This window comes from Candoia aspera, chromosome 1 (assembly GCF_035149785.1).
Source record: "Candoia aspera isolate rCanAsp1 chromosome 1, rCanAsp1.hap2, whole genome shotgun sequence".
Classification (NCBI taxonomy): Eukaryota; Metazoa; Chordata; class Lepidosauria; order Squamata; family Boidae; genus Candoia; species Candoia aspera.
The window spans coordinates 272,913,715-272,935,353 of record NC_086153.1 but is presented as its reverse complement, the minus strand read 5'-3'; the positions used below and the strand labels follow the sequence as shown (position 1 = coordinate 272,935,353).

Sequence of the window (21,639 nt, the reverse complement as noted above, 5' to 3'; positions counted from 1 at the left end):
ATCCTTTTTAGAATTCTAGTTATTTGCTAAAATTTGTCAATAGCTTGATATTGGAAATGTAACACTGTATGGATAACAAGTCCTTACGCAGTGGCAACCAAGAACACCACTGCTGGGAGGACATACACATTTAACAAGTATGCAAATATAACACAGTTCAAGGATGCACTTTATATGGGATCCTTTTTTAAAATGATGCTCTGTGATTCTGATTTTGCTGGGGAGCACGGCTATTTGTGTACTAACCAAAATGACCAGAAAATCATCTTTCCATCCTTTGCATTTTAAAAACAGCATAAAGAAGAAAGGGAGGAAACCCTCTTTTTGACATATTCTTTCTGAAGTAGAAAGGGAAAAATTGTGGCTTCTCAGTTTAGGAAAAAAAACCCTAAGCTGGGCAAGGGGTCCCAGAACTGTGAATGGTTAGAGCTAATAGATAGTTGTATTTCACCCTCATAACACCACAAGTTAGTCTACCCAATGAAATTGATTAACAACAATATGTTCTTATTTATTTTTTATTGAGACTTGTGACCCAACTACTTTTAAGGTTAAGAGTTTGGAAGTTAGCTGCAGTTTGAAATATTATGAGAAATATTAATTCTGCTGCACCTTTATTTTTAGAATAATGTTAAACAGACTTCCCTGTTTAGGAATAACTGGAATGATTTTAATAATCTTGAAAATGAATGTGAATGTATTTAGCCTGTATCAGGAGATTAATAGGTTAATTTTGACAGATTCCATTGTTTTGTAAGAATATCCCAACTGTTCTAGACAAAGATACTTAGAGACAATTGCTTTATCAATTGTATTTTGCTATGTTTTCTCACATATATGCTGTGGGTATGTTGTATAATCCTCTTTAAAAAAAAAGTTCTCCCTCACTTTGGTTAATAAGTATTTATTTATTTAAAGTATTTATACAACCGCCTTTCTCACACAGTGATCCTGGGCAGCTCACAGCAACCAATAAAAACCACAACACAAAAACATAGTGTAGCCTTTCCACCAAGGCGCCAAAACCACCCATACTGTTGACCCCCTGACTCAACCCCATCCTAGCCCAATGCTTGAGGAATGAGCCAGGTCTTCACAGTCTTCTGGAAGATTAAAAGGGTAAGGCCCCCCAAAATCTCAGGAGGGCTGGGGTGGCTATGGAGAAGCCGTGCCTCCAGAGTCCCACTAGGTCCCACTTATTGTCACTTTGCAGGATAGTGATGATCAAGCTACTTAGCATAAGGAACAATGCCCTGTGGTGGTCCCTGTAGACTCTGTGCTACATTAGTGTGCCATGTTTCATAATTTGACATCTCATAACAGAACTCACAGAACAGAACTCTTGCTATTTTTGTCTAGTGATAAGTATAGTTCTTAAGAGCATAGCTTGATTACATGAAATAGCTCTCACAGGCCACGTTTATATAGTGCCATCAGTGAAAGTAGGTTTGTCAAACTATAATCATCATTATGATCATCATTTTCACGGTCACCATTGCTAGCCAGGAATCTACAACTTTACACAGGGTGGCTAACCTGATGCCCTAAGGCAACGTTGTCCTCAAACTTTCATCTGCCACTTCTGATCATAACTACCCAAAATTAGAACCATGTTTCCTGTGACTTTAAGGTGGGAAATACATAGGGTAATTCATAAAATAGACTTACCATAGTTAAAAAAAAAACTAAGCAAAAAATAGATCTGCTCCAAAACCCAGGGGGGGAAAAAACCCAGAAAATTGCTCATCTCATTAGAGCACTAACCTTCCTAAAAGTATTAAGGCAGTAATCCCTACCCACTAAAGTATTGCTTGCACTTTAATAATTGCAGAACACAAAGAAATGTAACTGGTACTGTTCTTCCTGAAATTGGGATATAGGGACTAGCCATGGTTTGCTTAACCAGTTTCATTTAATGAGCCACAAATGGTTGGGTTTGCTCAATTAAGCCAAAGCCATGTTTTATGCAACATAAAGATAAGGAACTGGACTCTTGTTGGATCAGCAGACTGTACGGTTAACAGCGATCTCCTGGAAATGGTGTGAGATCTATCTTGTTCAGGGATATTTTCCATAATACTCTGCCCACCCATCTTTTTTTTTCAGGACATAAATCTCTTCATTCCCTCAGACTGTCTCTGAAGGCATAACTCACTGCATCAATGGTCAATTATTTAGCATAATATTATATTTTAACATTCTTGGGAGTGATACTTAATTTTCTTGCTTCAAACATAAAAATACTTTGAGACTTCTCTGGCTAGAAGAATCTACACAATAATGCCTACAGATTATAAACTGAATCTCTCGTGAAGTTTTTTAGCTTTTTCTCCTACTGTCTGATTATGAGGTTAAAATCTTTAATTGAAACTATTTTTTGAATTATGAAGTTGATTTTCCCATAGACCTGCTAATACTTACATGGGATCTATGTGGTTTCATGAGGTCATCTTTTTCTTCAGCATTAGATTGTAAATACAGATCTTAATGATTGATTGTAAGTAGCCTTTGGCAACTTCTAGAAAGGTGGCATGTGTATAAAAGGAAAGGAAACATTTCTGGTTTATCAGTGCTAAAACAGGAGCTTGGGAATCTGCCCTGTAGATTTGAACTGAAAAAAACCTTTGGACGTGCTTATTAAACTAATAGCACAGGGATATAAAATGAAAGAATATTTCAGAACTAATGGTAGGATACAAATAAAATGAATAACTTCTGAATTTGGAGAGGTAGATAAGCTTGTGAAAGGACATTTAGCATGATCTTCCAACCCTTTCTTAAAACCATACAGTTATTTTGTAATTCTTTCCAAGGAAATGAGGTTAGGCCTGTCCGTTAAACCAGCCTCAGCTGCACATCACGGGAGTCATGTTGGTGTTTCTGAATCATCTGCTAGAGAATATTTATATCATAATAAAAAATAATGGGATTTAAATATGACACATTTATGAAATAATTTGAACTATATTTATCATATATAGCTATGATAAATTATGTATTGTAGTTAATTTCCTTCCCATCTTTGCAGTGACCTTGAAAATTGGTTGATCTGCACCCTTTAATGAACTTATGTAGTGGTTACTCATAGACATGAGAATTTACCTGCATATAAAACCAGATTTAAATATATCCCTGATGTTAATTTTCATAATGTATTAAGAAATTCTTGAATATTGCAACTATTAATAATTGCAACTTTTCATCACCAGTGTATGTTCCTTTTCACCAGGATAAAGAATTAAACAGATACTAGAGGCATAGGAAAAAGCTAAGGGAATGATGTTTAGCCACTGATAAAAATCTAGAAAAGTCTTTCCTATCATATCCATCTAGATATGCTGGGACTAAAGTTTACTGACTTTCTTGCTTGGCTAGGAATTTTGAGAATTGTAATCCCAATGCATCTGGGGACAACAAGCCAGAGAAGCAGGATTTAATAGATCCGGGCTGTAAGTAGTAGAACTAATTCTTTAGGTCATGGGATAGGAGGAGTATTAGGTATGTTAGCAGCCTTGAGGTATTTATAAAAATAATAAAGGCGGGATAGAAAATAAATAAATAAATACATTTGTTAAAAGATTGATGGGTCCTGAGCTTTGTACCATAGTTCAGAGGTAGGCAAGTGCTGCCCAAAAACATTTCCTATTACTCCCTGGATCCCTGCCCATGGGATTTTTAATGTTTTTATATTTAATTTTTTAAAATGACAAACGTTCATGCTGCAAAGCAAAACATTTGTTTCTACCATCACCATATTTCAGGCTCTCCATAGGTATGGTTAGATCAGTGTTTGTCAGCCTTGGCAACTTCCAGATGCGCAGACTAACTAAAAATGGCAGGTAGCCGCAACTGGCTGCTTTGTTTGAAAGAATGCCCACTTCTCTGGATAAAAGGAAGATAACTTGGGAAGTAGAAAACAACCTCAGGGGTTAGACGGGATTGTGAGGAGAAACCTAACCAGCTTGCTATTGATTAAATGGATGTGTTGTGAATACACAGCCTCTCCATTGCAACAATTTTGTGAAAGCGCCTACAATATGCTCTCAAATGTGCCCAGTAGACCAAAATGTAGATCTACTCCCGCTGCTTCATGCATTTAAGAGGAACCTTCAGCAATACTGTCATATTCTGGCACAGTGATAGTGTGTCATTCCAATGGATCTGGCATTTTAAACATTGGATCATAATTTAAGATCTTTCTCATAAGAAAAGAACATTTCATATGTCTGAGATGTTTCTGCTGTCAGTGATGCGAAGAATGAGAAATCTTTTCTTTAAACCAAACGATAGAAAGTGTTACGCCTTAAACAACATACGAACAGCAGCAGTACCTGTCATATATCATCATCATCATCACTGAAGCCTCTTTTATGTGGGAAAGGCATGCAGACTCCTCATGCCAGAATTGCAGGGGCATCAGAACTGAATCTGGGGAACAGTTCAGGAAGTTGGTGCAACAATTTGAGGCCAAAAACCACACTGACAAACATTTCTTTTGTAATAGAAAAAAAGTAAAATCACACAGATAACAGAAGACCCAGAAACAAAATTGTCATTACAAAGGAGGTCTTCTGGATAGCATATATGCTTCAAATGCTATGCACTTTCAGAGCCTGAATGGCAGATGGCATTTTGTTACTTATGGGGAAAACTAACCATGAAGGCATATGGCCAAGCTAACCTTTCCATTTCAGTTGCATTATTCTTTAAACGCAAACAGGAGCTGCTAAATAGGCCAGATACTTACTGAGCAGGAAAAGAGAATTTAACCTTTATCTTCCTTGCAGCGGTTCTAATGAAAATCATTCCTCCAGGAGGAAAACTCCAGTTATTTTAAATCTATGAGACAACTTCTATTGGACCAGACCAATATCCAGTTAATTAAATGTTATGTTCTCCAACAATAGTCAGCTAGGGCTTTGGGAGTCTCTTGCAGAGATATTGTTTGTTGGTTTGTTTGTTTAATTTAATACATCCCAATGTAATGAAGACCAGTAATGCCATTATAATTCTAGAGTGGAAAAAACAGTGCAAATTATGTCACTTGTTGCCTGCCAGAGTATGTATTTGTGATTATTATAAAATCTCTTCTGGGAACATTCATAAATAAGGGATATACTAAAAATTGTCTATCAGGCCAGTTATCTTTCAAGAAGTTCACTGAGAGCTTAGTTTGTTAGATGAATTTCTAAGATCTTTGCCTTCTATACGGATAACACAGCATAACACAACACACAACATTAACATAACAACATAACATAATATAACATAACATACCATACCATAACATAACGTAGTTGTTAGCCCCATGCTGTATTTTGCAGTAAGCACAATGCCTACAAATATTTGAAGGGCCTATGAAAATGTTTTAAGTTATGAAAATATGAAAAGTAATAGTAAAATCAAAATTCATATCTCCTAAAATTAAATATACTTAAAACATTATTAGTACTTCATTATGCATAAATGTACTGAGACTTAATGAAGAATATGGGCCTTACACACCAAAGTGTCCATTTTTTTACTACAACAGAGCAGTCTGTTAGGCACTACCTTGTGAAGACTGAATCTGCCTGTCTGCTTTCAATAAGAGTTAAGTGATTTGTGACATGCATCTTAGAGGGTGGTTCTTTTTTTAATTCTGCATTGTGCAAAGTTCTTGTCTACTTTTCTTTGTGTCATTATTACTCTGCTGTACAGCACCCAGAATCTGCCAATTGGGATGGGCTACAAAAACTGCAAACAAAGAAACAAACAAAGAAACAAATAGTCTGTTACTTGTATTCATTTAATAAACTATAATCTTTTTGATCATTGCAATGATTAGTATCATTATTTTGCACAAGATACTTGCCAAACTATGTTTGCCTTTTTTCCCCAAGTGATACCTCCATAGCAGGATGACCCATTCTTGAAGGCAAGGGATTTGCTGAATGTGCTACATAGGCTGACTTGTGACATACTTGACCTCCAAATTAGATACCACTAATTTCAGAAATATTATTTCCCAAGAGTCCAGATGTTCAGAATGTGCAAACTGCAACTTCACATTTGCTGCCAATCCACCAGAAAATGGAGCTTCAATACCATTATTATTATTATTATTATTATTATTATTATTATTATTATTAATTAAATTTATATCACCACCCATCTCCCCCAATGGGGGACTCTGGGTGATTTACAATAAATAGCATTAAAAGATAGCCAGATAAAAATTACATTAAAATATACATAAAAGCAAACATGAAATCCAAGTGGAGATGGATCACTAAGGGGTACTATGGTGCCAGCCATCCCCAGGTGGAGCTATCTCTCTCCCCCTCCCAAGCAAGGCGGCAGAACCAGGTCTTAAGTTTCTTCGGGAAGTCTGAGAGTGAGGAAATCTGTCTCAACTCCGGGGACAAGATGTTCCAAAGGGCAGGCGCCACTGCAGAGAAGGCTCGCCTCCTGGACCCCACTAGATGAAATTCCTTTGCTGATGGGGTCCGTAGCATGCCCTCCCTGCCTGACTGGGTGGGACGGGTTGATTATATGGGGACGAGATGGTCCCTCAGGTACCCTGGTCCCATGCCATGTAGGGCTTTAAAGGTGATAACCAACACCTTGAATTGGACCCGGAAGCAAACTGGTACCCAATGCAGCTCGCGTAACAGTGGTGTCACATGGGCTGATTTTATAGCCCCAATAACTCTCCGCGCAGCCGCATTCTGGACCAGCTGAAGCTTCCGAATACTTTTCAAGGGTAGCCCCATGTAGAGCGCATTGCAGTAGTCTATATGGGAAATGACAAGGGCATGGGTGACTGTTCGGAGGGCATCTTGGTCCAGGAATGGGCGTAGCTGGCGCACCACCCGAAGATGTGCAAAGGCCCTCCTGGCTGCGACTGCCACCTGCTCTTCGACCAGGAGTCGCGAGTCCAGGAGGACCCCCAGGTTCCACACTGGTTTCGAATGGGGCAGTGCCACCCCATCCAGAACCAAAGATGACAACTTCCTGGAACCCGAGGAGCCATCAATCCACAGCCACTCTGTCTTACCAGGGTTGAAGCCTGTTGTTCTCCATCCAGGCCCCCACAGCCCCCAGGCACCTGGAAAGGGTGGAGACCACATCACTTACTTCACCCGGGATGGAGATATATAACTGGGTATCATCAGCATATTGATGATACCTCATCCCATGGTGATGGATGATCTCACCCAGCAGTTTCATGTAGATGTTAAATAGGAGAGGAGAGAGTACCGAACCCTGAGGCACCCCACAAAGGAGGGGTCGAGGGCCGGAACTCTCCTCTCCTATCACCACTGATTGGGAATGGCCCTGGAGGAAAGAGGTGAACCAGCGCAAAACTACCCCGCCCACCCCCAACCCCCTGAGCTGCCCCAGAAGGATACCATGGTTGACGGTATCGAAAGCCGCTGAGAGGTCTAGGAGAGCCGGGATGGATGCACTCCCTCCATCCCGCTCCCGCCAGAGATCATCCATAAGTGCGACCAATGCAGTCTTCGTCCCATATCCTGGCCTGAAACCTGACTGAAAGGGGTCCAGATAATCTGTTTCCTCCAAAATTCTCTGGAGCTGCAACGCAACCACTTTCTCAACCACCTTTTCCAAAAAGGGAAGGTGGGAGACAGGGCGAAAATTGCCCAGTATAGTAGGGTCCAAGGATGGCTTCTTGAGGAGGGGGTATACCAGTGCCTCCTTAAAGGCAGCCGGAAAGACCCCCTCCCTCAAGGATGCATTAACCATTGCCTGGACCCAATCACAAGTCACTTCCCAGGCTGATTTTATCAGCCAGGAAGGGCATGGGTCAAGCTGACATGTGGTTGCATTCACAGTCCGGAGAATCCTGTCCACTTCCTCAGGCCCAACAGGATCAAACCATTCCCAGATAACAGGGTAAGTACATTCCCCTGGCATCTCCCCAGACTCCGCTTCATACTTAGAGTCCAACTTAGAATGAATCTGAGTGATTTTATCCTGCAGATGCTGTGAAAACTCTTCCGAACGGCCTTGTAGGTGGGTCCCTGGATCTACCTGACCCAGAAGAGATCGAGCGATCTTAAACAAGGCCGTTGGATGGCATTCTGCGGATGCAATAAGAGCGGAGAAATATTCATGTTTCACCACTCTTACCGCCACAAGGTAGGCCTTAATAGCGGCTCTAGCTTGTGTTTGGTCAGATTCAGTCTTCGTCTTCCTCCAGCGACACTCCAGACATCTCTTAACCCTCTTCAAAACCCTCAACTCCTCCGTAAACCACAGAGAGTGACGGGTTGAGCGAGGCAAGAGAGGACGAACAGGCGCGATCCTGTCCAAGGCCCCGGCCCTACTCCAGGCTGTGGCCAGGACCTCCGCTGGACCGTGCAGCAGGCCCTCAGGAATAACCCCCAGCTCCCTCTGAAACCCTACCAGGTCCATCAGTCACTGGGGGCAGACCAATCGAATGGGTCCAGCCTCCCTGCGGAGCGGGGTGGCACAATAAAATCTCAGGGTAACCAGGGTATGGTCTGACCATGACAATGGGGACAGATCTAACTCTCCCCTCAGATCACATTGCCACTGCTCTGACAAGAAAACTAAGTCCGGGGTGTGACCACTGTCTCGACTCGGGTCCCGGATAATCTGGGACAGGCCCATGGCTGCCATAGTAGCCATGAACTCCCGGGCCATCTCCGAGGCACGTCCCAGGGATGGCAGATTGAAGTCCCCCAGAACCATAAGCCTGGGGAACTCCACTGCCAACCCAGAGATGGCCTCCAGCAGCTCGGGTAGGCAGGTTGCTATGCAGCAGGGAGGCTGGTACAACAGCAACACCCCCAACTGTTCTCGGGATCCCAGCTTGAAAAACAGGGTCTCACAACTGGCCACTTGTGGGGCAGGGCCCCTGAAGGCCACTAGAGATTCTCTGATGACAACTGCCACCCAGCCTCCCCTGCCCTGGTGTCTCGGCTAGTGCCACACTTGAAACCCAGCCGGGCACATCTCGGAGAGGGCTACACCCCCTTCCGAGCCCAGCCAGGTCTCGGTGATACACGCCAGGTCTGCCCCCTCCTCTGTGATTAAATCACATATGAGGGGGGCCTTGTTGTTCACTGACCTGGCGTTAAGGAGCAGCAGCCGAAGACCAGGGCCCGCGAGGGTCTGTCATCCAGGGCCTGGGTATGACCCTGGAGGGCCGGAACACGCCACCGGTAATAAACACCGGGGGCATCTTCCCCGAAGATGGCCTGCCCTCCGGGTCCTGTCATAATGTCCCCGGCCCGTCACCACCTTGATGGAATAGCCCGCCCCACAGCCCCCAGAGTTTCCTAATTTGGTAGCCTCCACTCCCGGACCTCCAGAACTCCTGGGCTTAACCAGGGGTCCCTCTTCCCACATATCCATCTTCTCCCACACCATCCACCTTAGGCAGTGGCAATCCCCCCCAGCGCACCAGCTTCTGCTCTCGGTGCTGGTGGGTCACCGCTGCCATCCACACCCTTACAGTGCCCCACCTCAACCTCTCTCACTAGAAGAGGTGGGACACACCAGCCACTCCTAACCACCCCTGACTCTCACTCAAGGGCAGGTAGATTTCCACATCAAACCAATCCTAACCTCCTCCCAAGCCTCTCACCCATGGGAGGAGTGGCACACTCACACTCACACTGACACCAATGGACTCCAGCCCTCTGCCGCCTAATATAATGGGAATGGCCAGTCTCCCTTCCCCTCCCCCCCTCCAGAATCCCCTAAGATTTTAAAAGCCAGGGATTTCTCCCAAAGCCACTTCACCCCCCAATCCTTCCCATTTTCCCCCCAAGTCTGTCACCCCAACAGGTTCAGTCTGTTGTGAAGCTGCCATTGTGGGGCGCCATCTGGCCCACTGAGATGTGTCCAGGGGCCACTGAGGGAGCACAGGGGGCTACCAACCATTAGCTTGGGTTGAATTGTCCTGTTGGTTTGCTTTCTCTGATTACTACAATGCTGTTCAAAGGGTGATTATAAGGATGAGCCCATATAATCCACAATGACTGACCACAAAACCATTAAAAGGAAACAGGCAACTTACAGACCCCTTTCCAATTTCCATTTCTTTGGTTCTTTCAGAAGGTTCTTTTTCCTCCAGTAACATAAACACCAACAGGAAAAAAAAAAGAAAACTAGGCCATACCTTTCAGGAAAATAATATGAGCAAAAAATCTGGTTCTGAAGATACACTCTTCTGGAGAACTCTGGAATCTTCTATTTTTATTCTGGGACCACACTGATTTCTGGGCCATTTTCGAAGTGGTACAAAGGCTTTCTGGAAATAAACCATCCAGATTAGGAAGAGGTTCACACCAGTGTTGCAGACTACTTCAGGAAAGTTTGTAGACCACATCCAGAATGCTGAGTTGGCACGGTCTGGGAATAATATTAAATCTTTCATCTCCAGAATGAGGCATTTTACAGATTCCTTCTATATATTTAGACTGCACTTGTTTATTTTCACAGTAATTCCCAATCTACAGCTTAAAACAGCTTTCCCTATGTGGAGTCTTCAAATTGTGCTGGATTATAACTCCTTCATCTGTTAGGCAGATATTAGGCTGGAAAGGGATATCTTGGATTTTTATTCCACATGCTCAGTAAAAATCAACACATCATAGCATCATAGAACAGAAGAGTTGAAAGGACTGGAAATCATCTAATCTAGCCCTCTGACCAGAAAAGGAATCCATTCTTAACAGCACCCTGACATATGGCAATTCAGCCTCTGATTATTTTGTGTCCTGTCTTTTGGAACAACTCGGAAGAATTCTGCCCCATTTTCTTACACAACAAGTCTTCAGATACTTGAAGAAATCTATCATGTGTTCTTTCAGCACTCTCCCCTTCTTCAGGCTAAGCACGCCTGACACCTTCAACTGTTCCTCAGAAGTTTTTCCTTTCAGGTCACTTATCAATTTAGTTGCTCTCCAAGATGATAAGGGACCCAAACACTTATTGGGAATAGTTTCAATTTCTAAGCTTCCACTCATCTTTTAAGATTAAAAAAAGTGCTTCACTGTTTTCAGATTAAGGGCATTGTCTGAAAACCAGCCTTTCCATCTCCCATTCCTTCTGATTCCAGTGTAAAATCACTTGAGATCAGTGAAGTTGTTTTGACTGTCCTCCATCTTCCATCTTCCATCTTTCAATTCTTCTCATGTCTGTGGTAGCATAGTAAATGGGACAGGGATAAGGTGGATCCGAAGTAATTAGCAATAGACCACGTCTGATCTGCATGCTTGTTTGTTCATGGCCTGTCAATTTCAGAGAGAGAAACTGCCTTGAAATGGAAGCTCCCTGACCAAGAAAATGAAATTTATGCAGAAGTTTATGTGGGCCCTGGTCACAATGTTGTTTAATCAACAAGGAGCTCATCTCCACCAAAACTGTGAGCTCCTCCAACTCTTTAGCATTTATTTCTACTCATCAGCAAGTCTTGGTGCAGAATCAAGGTCAGAATCATCTAAGCAATGTATTTGATAGCAAGTCTGCAAAAATGTCTGAGCTACTAAAACAAACTGTCATCACCTAACATATATCATAGTCTCTCAGGGGCTTCATAATGTCTCTTCTTTGCATTCCCAGCTTGGCAGGAACACTGGTACAGGCCACTATGCATAGTCTTTGGACTGCATTTCATTTCTTTGGATAATAAGATTTACAGGTCAAGCAAAATGTCTAAGGCTGAGTCTTGTATGAACAACAGAGATAAAATAAAATCCACTTCCAAACTATAGGTAGCTTCAAATGATCAGAATTCTTCAAAATTCTTACAATTCCTTTCTATGAAAGACAGAAGTGCTTTGTAACGGAAGATTAAACTATATTTTAAGAATCTATATACTGTATTTTTTTAAAAAAGTATTGATATATCATACTTTGGCACAGTGGATAAAAGAAAGATAATAATCTGAGTTGTAGCCCAATTCTGTTTCCAAAGTAAGCATATTGATTTAACAGAAAGTGATCTCAGATAAGATCTTCTTTTTCAATCTTAAGTCATCTTCATAGGATTGTAGTGATATGGACATATTAGATATTTCTTCTTCCTCCATGTGTATTCAGTTTGGTCTTTTAAATTACCTTAGGGTGGTTTTAGAGGGACGCGGTGGCGCTGCGGGTTAAACCGCTGAGCTGTCGATCGGAAGGTCGGCGGTTCGAAACCGCGCGGCGGGGTGAGCTCCCGTTGCTCGTCCCAGCTTCTGCACACCAAGCAGTTTGAAAACATGCAAATGTGAGTAGATTAATTGGTACCGCTTCGGCGGGAAGGTAACGGCGTTCCGTGAGTCATACTGGCCACATGACCCGGAAGTGTCTATGACAACGCCGGCTCCAAGGCTTTGAAACGGAGATGAGCACCGCCCCCTAGAGTCGGACACGACTGGACTTTACGTCAAGGGAAACCTTTACCTTTACCTAGGGTGGTTTTGGGCACATTCTTGTTTATATATCTTAAAATGCAGTAGTAAGAAAACCCCACTAGGAACAATAGGGGATTTTTCTACAGCATTTCTTTGGCACATCACTTCCAAGGATGAAAAACATAATAAAAAAATCAGGACATTCTATGGCTGTTTTTGACGATATACAAATAGTCCTCATTTAATGACCACAATTGGGACCAGCAACCTAGTCGTTAAGCAAAGTGGTCACTAAGTGAAACCACAACTCTGCTTATGATCTTACTTCAGCTTTCCTTTGCTTTAGAGACCTGCAAAGATAGTAAATATGAGGACTGGCCACAAAGTTACTTTTTCATCACCATCGTAACTGTAAACGGTTGCTAAAGGAGGACTACCTGTACCTTAAAAATATCTCTCTCGCACATAAACAGAAGGGACTCCTGGGAATGTTTATTTAGTGTATAAAATGCAGCTATTTATCAGCACACTTTAAAAAAGTAAAATAGACATCTTGTGATTTAAAAAGAAAACTATAAACACAGGAACACAAAGTTATTTTTGTTCATCTTTATCAGTTTTAAAACCCAAAATTCTCTACAGCGTGCAAATTCACAACTGGGAAAATTCTCATTTTGTTTGCTTGTTTGTTTCTATCTGCCTTACCCACAAATGCAAATATATTATTATCTGTCCAGAACTGTGGAATGGGGAGGGTCTCTTTCCAATCCACAATCCTTTATATGTCTCATCTAGCTAAGGCAGAATTATACAAAGCTATCTCTTATCTCGAAAACTATCCAAATGTCTGACAAAATCTTCTGTAGATTAACGCAAAGTCTTTTAAATGCAAGGAAAGGCAAGATTCCTTCTCTTCAGAGACGCCTGCTCAGCCTGGGTCTGGAAGCATCAAGCTTCCCGTGACAGGTCAATAGAAACACTATTACCATAGTTATTTCTAGAGCCTCCACTACTGTTCTTGCTGCAGTCTGTGTTCCTCTGGTTGTGTGCCCATGGAGGTGCTAATGACTACAAGATCTTAATAAAAGATATCCAGGGCCAATAGAAGTAGAAGTAAAGTGCAGACCACAATTCAAGGAAGAATCCAATTGATACCTGCAGATTTGCAGAGATGGATACATCTGAATCATTTAATCCATTTGGTGGTTTATATTTTTGCAGCCATAATGCTTATTGCTTTCAGACAGCTGTGCTGTGTGCTAAAAGCACGGGTCACATGCAATGAGATATTTCAGCTTCATGGCAGTAAACAAGTCACAGAAAGTCCTGGCTAAAGCTTCAGCAAGCAACATCCCATTCAGAGCTCACGCAAGGAAAAGTTTTCCTGGATCATATATCTGGATATTTATCTATCTATCTATCTATCTATCTATCTATCTATCTATCTATCACATTTCTTCACCACCCATCTTGACAAACAACTCTGATACGATCATCTAAGAACTGTGGATACCGCTTTGTAATGCATCTGTTGCTGCAAATGTTTAAATAGACTACTGAGAATCAGTCTGTCTCAGGAGGAGATGGAGCCAACATACATGAATTTCTCTTTCAAAAGCCTGAGAGGGAATCAGAAGTATTTGCTGAATTTATCAAGGTATTTCCCACCCTCTTAGCCCAGTACATGGAAAGTGGTGATCACAGCCAGTTTGGTCATCTTTCAGAGGACTTTTCCTATATGACCTTACCCAAGAAAATTCATGTCCTTTCCAGACAGGAGCTACTCACTTAAATATTAGCTTATTCACAACTTATTCACAGCTGCTGTCTGCTTGTAGCACCCAGCTTCTCCTTTCTATACCAAGCAGATCCTTTGAGGCATTTTAAGTGGCTTATGCAAGCCATGATCAATGCTCCAGGCTACTGCTTTGACATGCTCAATACAGTGGAAGTGACTGCAGCCCAAGCAACTTCATTTGCTTTCCAGGTGAATTCTTGCAACAGTTGGTATACTAGCCCTATTCTAACTAACTGGAATTTAGAGATGAAAAATTCTGAGGCTTGAAATGAAACCTGAGAATGGTCTGAAACAAGAGAAGAACAACTTGCATTGAGCAGACTGGAAATAAACCAGCCTATTTCTCCCAAAGTTAGGAAATAGCTCTGCATATTTTTGAGCCAATTGGAATTTGATCTGTTCCACTTACAGGGTTGTTGGCTTTGCAAGCTCCTGGTGAAGGGAAAGACATTTTTCCTCTCCCCTTTTCCAGTGGCTGGATGCCAAGTTAGAGGAGCTTCAGTGCTCACTGGGAAATGTAGTCTTCTCAAGAGCTACTGCTGTGAAGTTGGGGTGGACATTATAAGCTATTAGAAGTCACTTTCCAAATAATGGATTGTGGATTTCAATGGCATTTCAAGCCAGGACAGAACTGAAATTACTGGTGTCGGAGCCCCAGGAGTTGCAGAGACATGAATACAGAAGTGAACAGTTGCTGTCCAGCTAGTGGTTTCTCAGAGAAGATTCTCCATCTGTTCAGGCAGTGAAATCCCCTGGCAGGAAATACAAAAGTGGGGTATCATATTTAAGTTTCAAAAAAGAGGGCATTCCAGAAAGAGGTTTTTTAATGTACCATGCATAGTAGCCACACAAATGTACTTGGTGTATTTTTCCTCCTCTCCCACCCTCCCCAGCACACATTCTGTGCCTCAAGTCTGAAATGATAGATTCAACAGAACAGGACATTAGTAACCTGGGTACTAGCACAATGCTTGTCTCAAGAATTAGGCCATGCATTTCTAAGGAGGTGCAGTATGCGATGAATGGTTCATTGAATCAGTTATGGTTTCTCTGGTTGCTTCCACCACAAGAGCTAACTGAGCCTGAAGCAATTGGGAGCACTTTGGGAGCAGTCGTCCTTCAAGCCCAAACCAGACAATACATTCAAATAATACGTGAAGGCTACTGGGGCTGAAGTAGTGTTTCAAACTAAAATCATCACACACACACACACACACACACACACAAATCTGTGAAAAGAAATCAGTCTTTTACAAAGCACTGTTTATGAAAATAAATCCCGCTGGCTAGGGAGAAAAAAAATCAAAAGAATCCATTTATGAGAGCAAGAAGGCTATTGGAGTGGGAGTGCCTTTGACAGAGGAGAACGTTCTGATGATGGGGCCAGGAGTCCCTTAGCCAGAGGGTTTTTCCCCTTCCCTGCAGAATTGTCCCAGATAGACCAGCAGCTGTCACCATCCTCTACCTTCCATTCCTTTCTCCTTCTTATCTTCTAACCATGCATAGTAGCCACACAAACATACTTTGTGTATTTTTCCTCCTCTCCCACCCTCCCCAGCACACATTCTGTGCCTCACAGGGACATTCTCTTGATCCATTCCACATAGATGGACAAGATGCACCCATTGCCCCTGGGTGCATTCTTTCCTGAGCATGCAGACTTTCATTGGCCATTGGATGTTTGGTGGTTTGAAGATGCTCTCTCTGCCTTTTAGTTTTTTCTCTTTTAACTTTATTGTATTTCTTGTAATTTCATAATAATTTTTATGATCTTTTATTTGTAAGCTGCCCAGAGTCACTTCCATAGTGAAATGGGTGGTATATAAATCAAAGCAAAGCAAATAAATAAATAAATGTTTGATACAACCAGGCTCAGCTAGACTGCAAATTAGAAGGAAAGACACAGGGGGATGAAGGTATCACTTGTCATGGTGTTGGCCCCATCATTGCCTTTCTTTACTTTACTGACAACGAATAAGCAGTAATGGTTATCTTATAAGCCAACTGCTTACCTACCCCTGCCTTTTCCTTCCTTTCAGGAAGGAGGGAGGGAATCAAAAGACCTGCACTGGCTCCACTAGCAAGGGCCACATAGCTAACAAGAGAAGGTGAAAAAAAGTAGCCTGACAGACTGAAGAAGAAAGAGGTTGAGAAGTGGTTACGGCTGCATGCTGCCACAGACTCCAGACATTCTTAGATATGTAAAAATCCTGTCCAGCCAGAGCTTTAAGACTCAAAAAGGAGGACATGTCCAGGAAAAAACAGATATATGATAACCCTAGGGAAAGGCCATTGCTCAGATTACTGCTGGGCATATTAAGATGGGCTGCATGCTGATATTTTACAATATGAAAAACTTGAGTTTGCCTCTTCAGGCAAGACAAGTAATTATAAGCACAGGTTACTTACATCCACAAGAAGATGGCTCCATAAAGGGCAGAAACCCCACGTCTGCCCTGGCAGTTTTTATTTGGAATATAGCTGTATTACTTTACATGGCTGAACCCCAGACTAGCTTTCCTACTCCATGAATGTAAAAATATGGTTTCATATTTACTTTTGTAGCAAAAGAGCAAAAGAAAAACCATGTTGCTGGACAGGTAGCCAACTTTCCACCACAGGAAATTTGGAAAGATTTCCTGGGAAAACCTTTGCCTATAGCTATTCAAGTTATATCTTCTCAGTGTCTGATGAGCTTTTTAATTCTTAGGCTATTTTAAAATTTTATTTTAAAGATCTCTATGCTGAATTTCAGAACTAAAAAAGATCTCCTAAAACAATCCACAACTCTTCTCCATCCGTAGCTAATACAAAACACTATATTAATAGTTTAACCAGTAGAAGCACAACTAGTCCATGCCTTTGGAATGGCCATGTGTTATTCATCTACTTTTTGTACAGAATGCAGATATCAGTGACAAATATTTCATCCCCATCTGTACTTTTGTACACATATGTCTTTTCCTCCATATTTCTTTAGACCTGAGTTGCAGCTATCATTTTTACAGTCAAAACATAACCTCAGCACCAGTCTATCCAGTGTAGGCAATCAGGCACAATACTATTGAGGTTTCTCAGGGCTTTGAAGAAGCCTTAGCCATCTATTTATTGACTGTATTTAACAAACATTCTGTAATAATGATTATCAGCTATAACTGTTTTTAAGAAGAATAAAACAATTTAAACCACCAGTTCTGCAACTAAGCATTCCTTGGTAAATGACTGGTAAGGTTGTTTTTCTCTTGTATCATGTCTTGCATTTCATTGTCCAATTGGATATGGTGGAAAGTTAATAATGAATAAACTGCGGTTCCATTACTTTTCCTAATTGCCTGGAATTGATTTCTGTTCTGTTGTGGGAATAATGGTTAAATTCCCTTCATGTCTTTTTTCCCATGGCATAACAGCATTATTTCAATGTAAAACACTATTCAAACAAAACAAAACCAAGAATAAAAACAACCCTGAAGTCTTCACCCCCATGTTGGGTTCAGAAATGGGGAATGAAACAATTAGGAAAGGGTGGACAGTGGTGTTGCTTTTCACCAGCATCTGGACCGTCTCCCAGTGAGAAACCCAGTGGACAAGATACTGCTCTAATATTATAACAACAGTATTGTTATTAAAGACTTGTAGAGTACTCTAGAGCAGCTAAAATGCAATTGGGTTTATTGCCATCTATGTGTATGTTTTAATAGAAATATAAATCATGGATGGACATTGGTGGTACTGGAATAGAATGGACATGGCATTTATTAAAATTTCAAAGAATTCTTTATAATATTCTATTACTCTCCATGATTGATATTCTACTTTGGAATGTCATGTCTGAGTGAAATGAAGAGCCAAGACACAGCTACAATAGATGCTGAGACATGTAGCCAACTACAAATGCTTGAGCATCAGTTTTCCAAATGCTGAGAAGAACAATTCCTGTCTGTTCCATTTTTACCTGAAAGGACTATGTTTAAAAAAATCCATCTTTGCTCATTTTAAAAAAGACTTTCCTTGTGATTTGAAGTATAGTTTCTGGAGGCACATATCAATATCATGTTTGGATGTCTTATTTGTTTTCAGTGGCAAACAGAAATGTTGGTCTTTGTGTTTTCATATGTGACAACATCTCCTCTCTGTACAGCCCTCTGAAGACCTGGTATCTTATGAATCAGACCTCTACAGACAGTCCCATGACAGTTACCAGTATCTCAACAGTGATGCAGACAGTCATGGTGGTAAGTAAATTGCCAAGCATCTGGGAATACCAGAGTGATAGATTTATGGTCATTCAAGAAGAATGATGAATGAGTACAGCTTTTTTTACCACCATTTTCAATGACGGTACTTAAAGCCAATAGTTTTAGAACACTTTGGCTTAGCATGGTATGAACACTACTTTTCTGAAACAAGTAGTTGATACAGTAGCATCTCAAAGACCATAAGCAAGGCTGAAAGACCTGCTAATAGCAACTATTTTCATTATACCTGTCAAATTTTGGTCCTGGTTCTTTCAGAGGTGGTAGTAATAAATAAGTGCTTCCCAGCTAAACACAAGTTGTACTAAACCACTCTTGTTGATTTTCCAATATTTTCTGATAATGAGGACAGGATAGGAATGTCTGCAGCAGCAACCTACTTGAAGTTGGGGAACATGATTCAGAGGCCAGATTGTGCATGTTTGAGTGGAAGGTCAAGCCCCAAATTTCTAACCAGGGTTAGCAGACTTAGATGTTAGATGTTCCCCATGACTGTGAACCATGGGGGTGGGCACAAAAAGAAATGTAATGACTGAAGCAGGGCCAGCAGATGTATTCCCATATACAGCTAAAATAGTCAAAATACTTTACAGAACCTCCTGAAGAATGATATTGTATACATCTGCAAGCAAGAAATAATAACCAGAAGGCCACAGTTATCTAATGCTTAAATTTTTATAGTTCCTGTTGTGTTGAAAATTAGATTAGCACTAGCCCTATTTAACAGAAAGGAATTGGACTGGAAATCATGGGCTGTTTTTCCATTCTAGCCGATTTAGAAATAGCTGCTCCAACTGTAAGAAAATTACTTTTTTGACCTGGTTATTTATTGAGTAAACCAAAATTGGCTGGGTTCAGTTGCTAAGCTATAAACTATAGTTTAGAAAGGGCAGTATGAGTTCAGAAGACATTAAGCTGAAGTCAAAACCATATTGTCCTTAGCACAAAATATGACTGCTGAGCTGCCGATCGGAAGGTCGGCGGTTCGAAACCGCGCAGCGGGGTGAGCTCCCGTTGCTCGTCCCAGCTCCTGCTCACCTAGCAGTTCGAAAACATGCAAATGTGAGTAGATCAATAGGTACCGCTTCGGCGGGAAGGTAACGGCGTTCCGAGTCGTCATGCTGGCCACATGACCCGGAAGTGTCTATGACAACGCTGGCTCCAAGGCTTAGAAACGGAGATGAGCACCGCCCCCTAGAGTCGGATTCGACTGGACTTTACGTCAAGGGAAACCTTTACCTTTACCTAATGTCTTACTTGTTTTATTCATATGTTTCTGGAATTAAATACATTTGACTTTAAACTATCACCCTGGTCTATTCTGGGTATAGTTTATATTCATTCACTTTTGTAAAGAAAAATAAAGTATTTATTTATTTACATAGGCAACCTTTCCTAACCACAATCACAACAAAATGACAAAATTTTGTTAAATTAATGCAGGTTCGGCCCTTTCATACTTATGCCATGCAAGCATATAAGGGATGGGATTTTTATTGCAAGATCATGATAAATGTTTTGTCAATTTCCCCTTTTGCCTCACCCTGGCAGGCACCTATATTTATTTAAAATATTTACCCTCCACCATGGTCCATAGGTTTCAGGAAAAGCTTCTTTCTCTAATTAGTCCTACCTCCATCCTCACATCATATGTAATGATGTGCTTGTATGTTTAAACAAGACACCTAAATTAGACTAAAAGATAAAATTTTAATTTTCTGGTCAATACGGAAGAATTAGACACCTCCACATAAAGAGGAGAGAAAGTGTTCACATGAATCTGTACTTCTCTAATTCATTTTCCCACATTTCCTTTATTCTTTATTCTTCTCTCCTTTACAGATGAATCTCTTCTCTATTGTCAGTATGAAATGTTGACAAACTGTTACAAAGATAGAGAAAGATGGAGGATTCCAAGTGATATCCAACACATGTCAGACACACTGAAAAAAAGGACAGGGAAAAAAACTGGTAGTGACATCATCTTCCTTTTCGTTTTATGGTTTGGCAATCATCCCTTTATTAATGTGATACAACTTAGAAGAAATACTTAAAAAATGGATGAATGATGTTCACAACCTAGTAGTAACATGTCAGTCAAAGGCTATATTATTACCTAGTGGTAATACGTCAGGAAGAAATAAAGCCCTTTTGGAAGGAATGTTCCTCTATGACTTCAGTAGCAAAGTCATAGTGCGATAAAAGCTCTTTATCTTAGCAGTGCATTTCAGCAAACTAATCCTTGTCCTTTCTCTAACCTTTTCATGCCATTAAAGCAAGCGTTCTCCTTGTCTCCATACAAACAATTCTCTCACATCCTCTTTCACTTCATATGACAGTTTTCAGAATGACTCCTACATGAAAAAGCGGCATGCCTCCTAGTGATATTTTGTTTGAGCAAGAACATTTTTATCCTTTTCCAGAAATCTGATGGATCACACCAAAGATCACCTTGTTCAATGTTCTGTCCCTTACAGAGGCCACCAGATGCCTTCTGAAGATCAGAAGCAGGACAGTGACAAAAAATTCAGGCTCCCACTCATGTTCCTAGCAGCTAGGACTGAGAGTCAGGCTACTTTGCAGGCCATTTATTTATTTATTTATTTATTTTAATTTAATTTAATTTAATTTAATTTAATTTAATTTAATTTAATTTAATTTAATTTAATTTAATTTAATTTATTTATTTTATTGGCCTCCAGACTCCCAAATTATTTATATTTTTATTTATGCACACACACACACACACACACATATACATACACACACACAGTATATATGTTTGTGTGTGTGTGTGTAAAACATGTATGTACTGTATGTATGAATGTATGTATGTAAATAAAAACATAGAAAAGAGAAGATACAACTGACTAGAACAGCAAAGTATTCAAAATAAGACCAAAACAAAACAAACAAATGCATTTGTGCAAGTCAAAAGTATCTGAACACCATTTACTGCTCATAAAAACATAATAAAAAATAAGCAAGGGAAAGAACTGTCTGACCAACAAGTTGTCAAGAACAGATGGCAAGAATATACAGAAGAGCTATATGCCAGCAACAAAGTGGCCCAGCTTTTTCAGGATGTTGAGGAAAGGGTAGCAGAAATAGAACCAGCCATCCTTCAGGAAGAAGTCATGTGGGCAATGAGCCAACTGCTGAACAACAAGGCCCCAGGTGTTGATACATAACATAAATGCTAAGCCTGTAC

At 40.9% G+C, this 21,639-nt stretch overlaps 1 protein-coding gene across 4 annotated transcripts in view; it reads left to right on the top strand.

The window, feature by feature from the left end:
• Positions 1-21,639, top strand: part of SPI1 (Spi-1 proto-oncogene) — a 32,881-nt gene that overhangs the window by 1,435 nt on the left and 9,807 nt on the right. For all 4 annotated transcript variants that reach the window (XM_063289737.1, XM_063289736.1, XM_063289734.1 and 1 more), the window contains one exon: positions 18,314-18,407. In XM_063289737.1, coding sequence (XP_063145807.1) covers positions 18,314-18,407 — 94 coding nt within the window. The remainder of the gene's footprint in view (positions 1-18,313; positions 18,408-21,639) is intronic.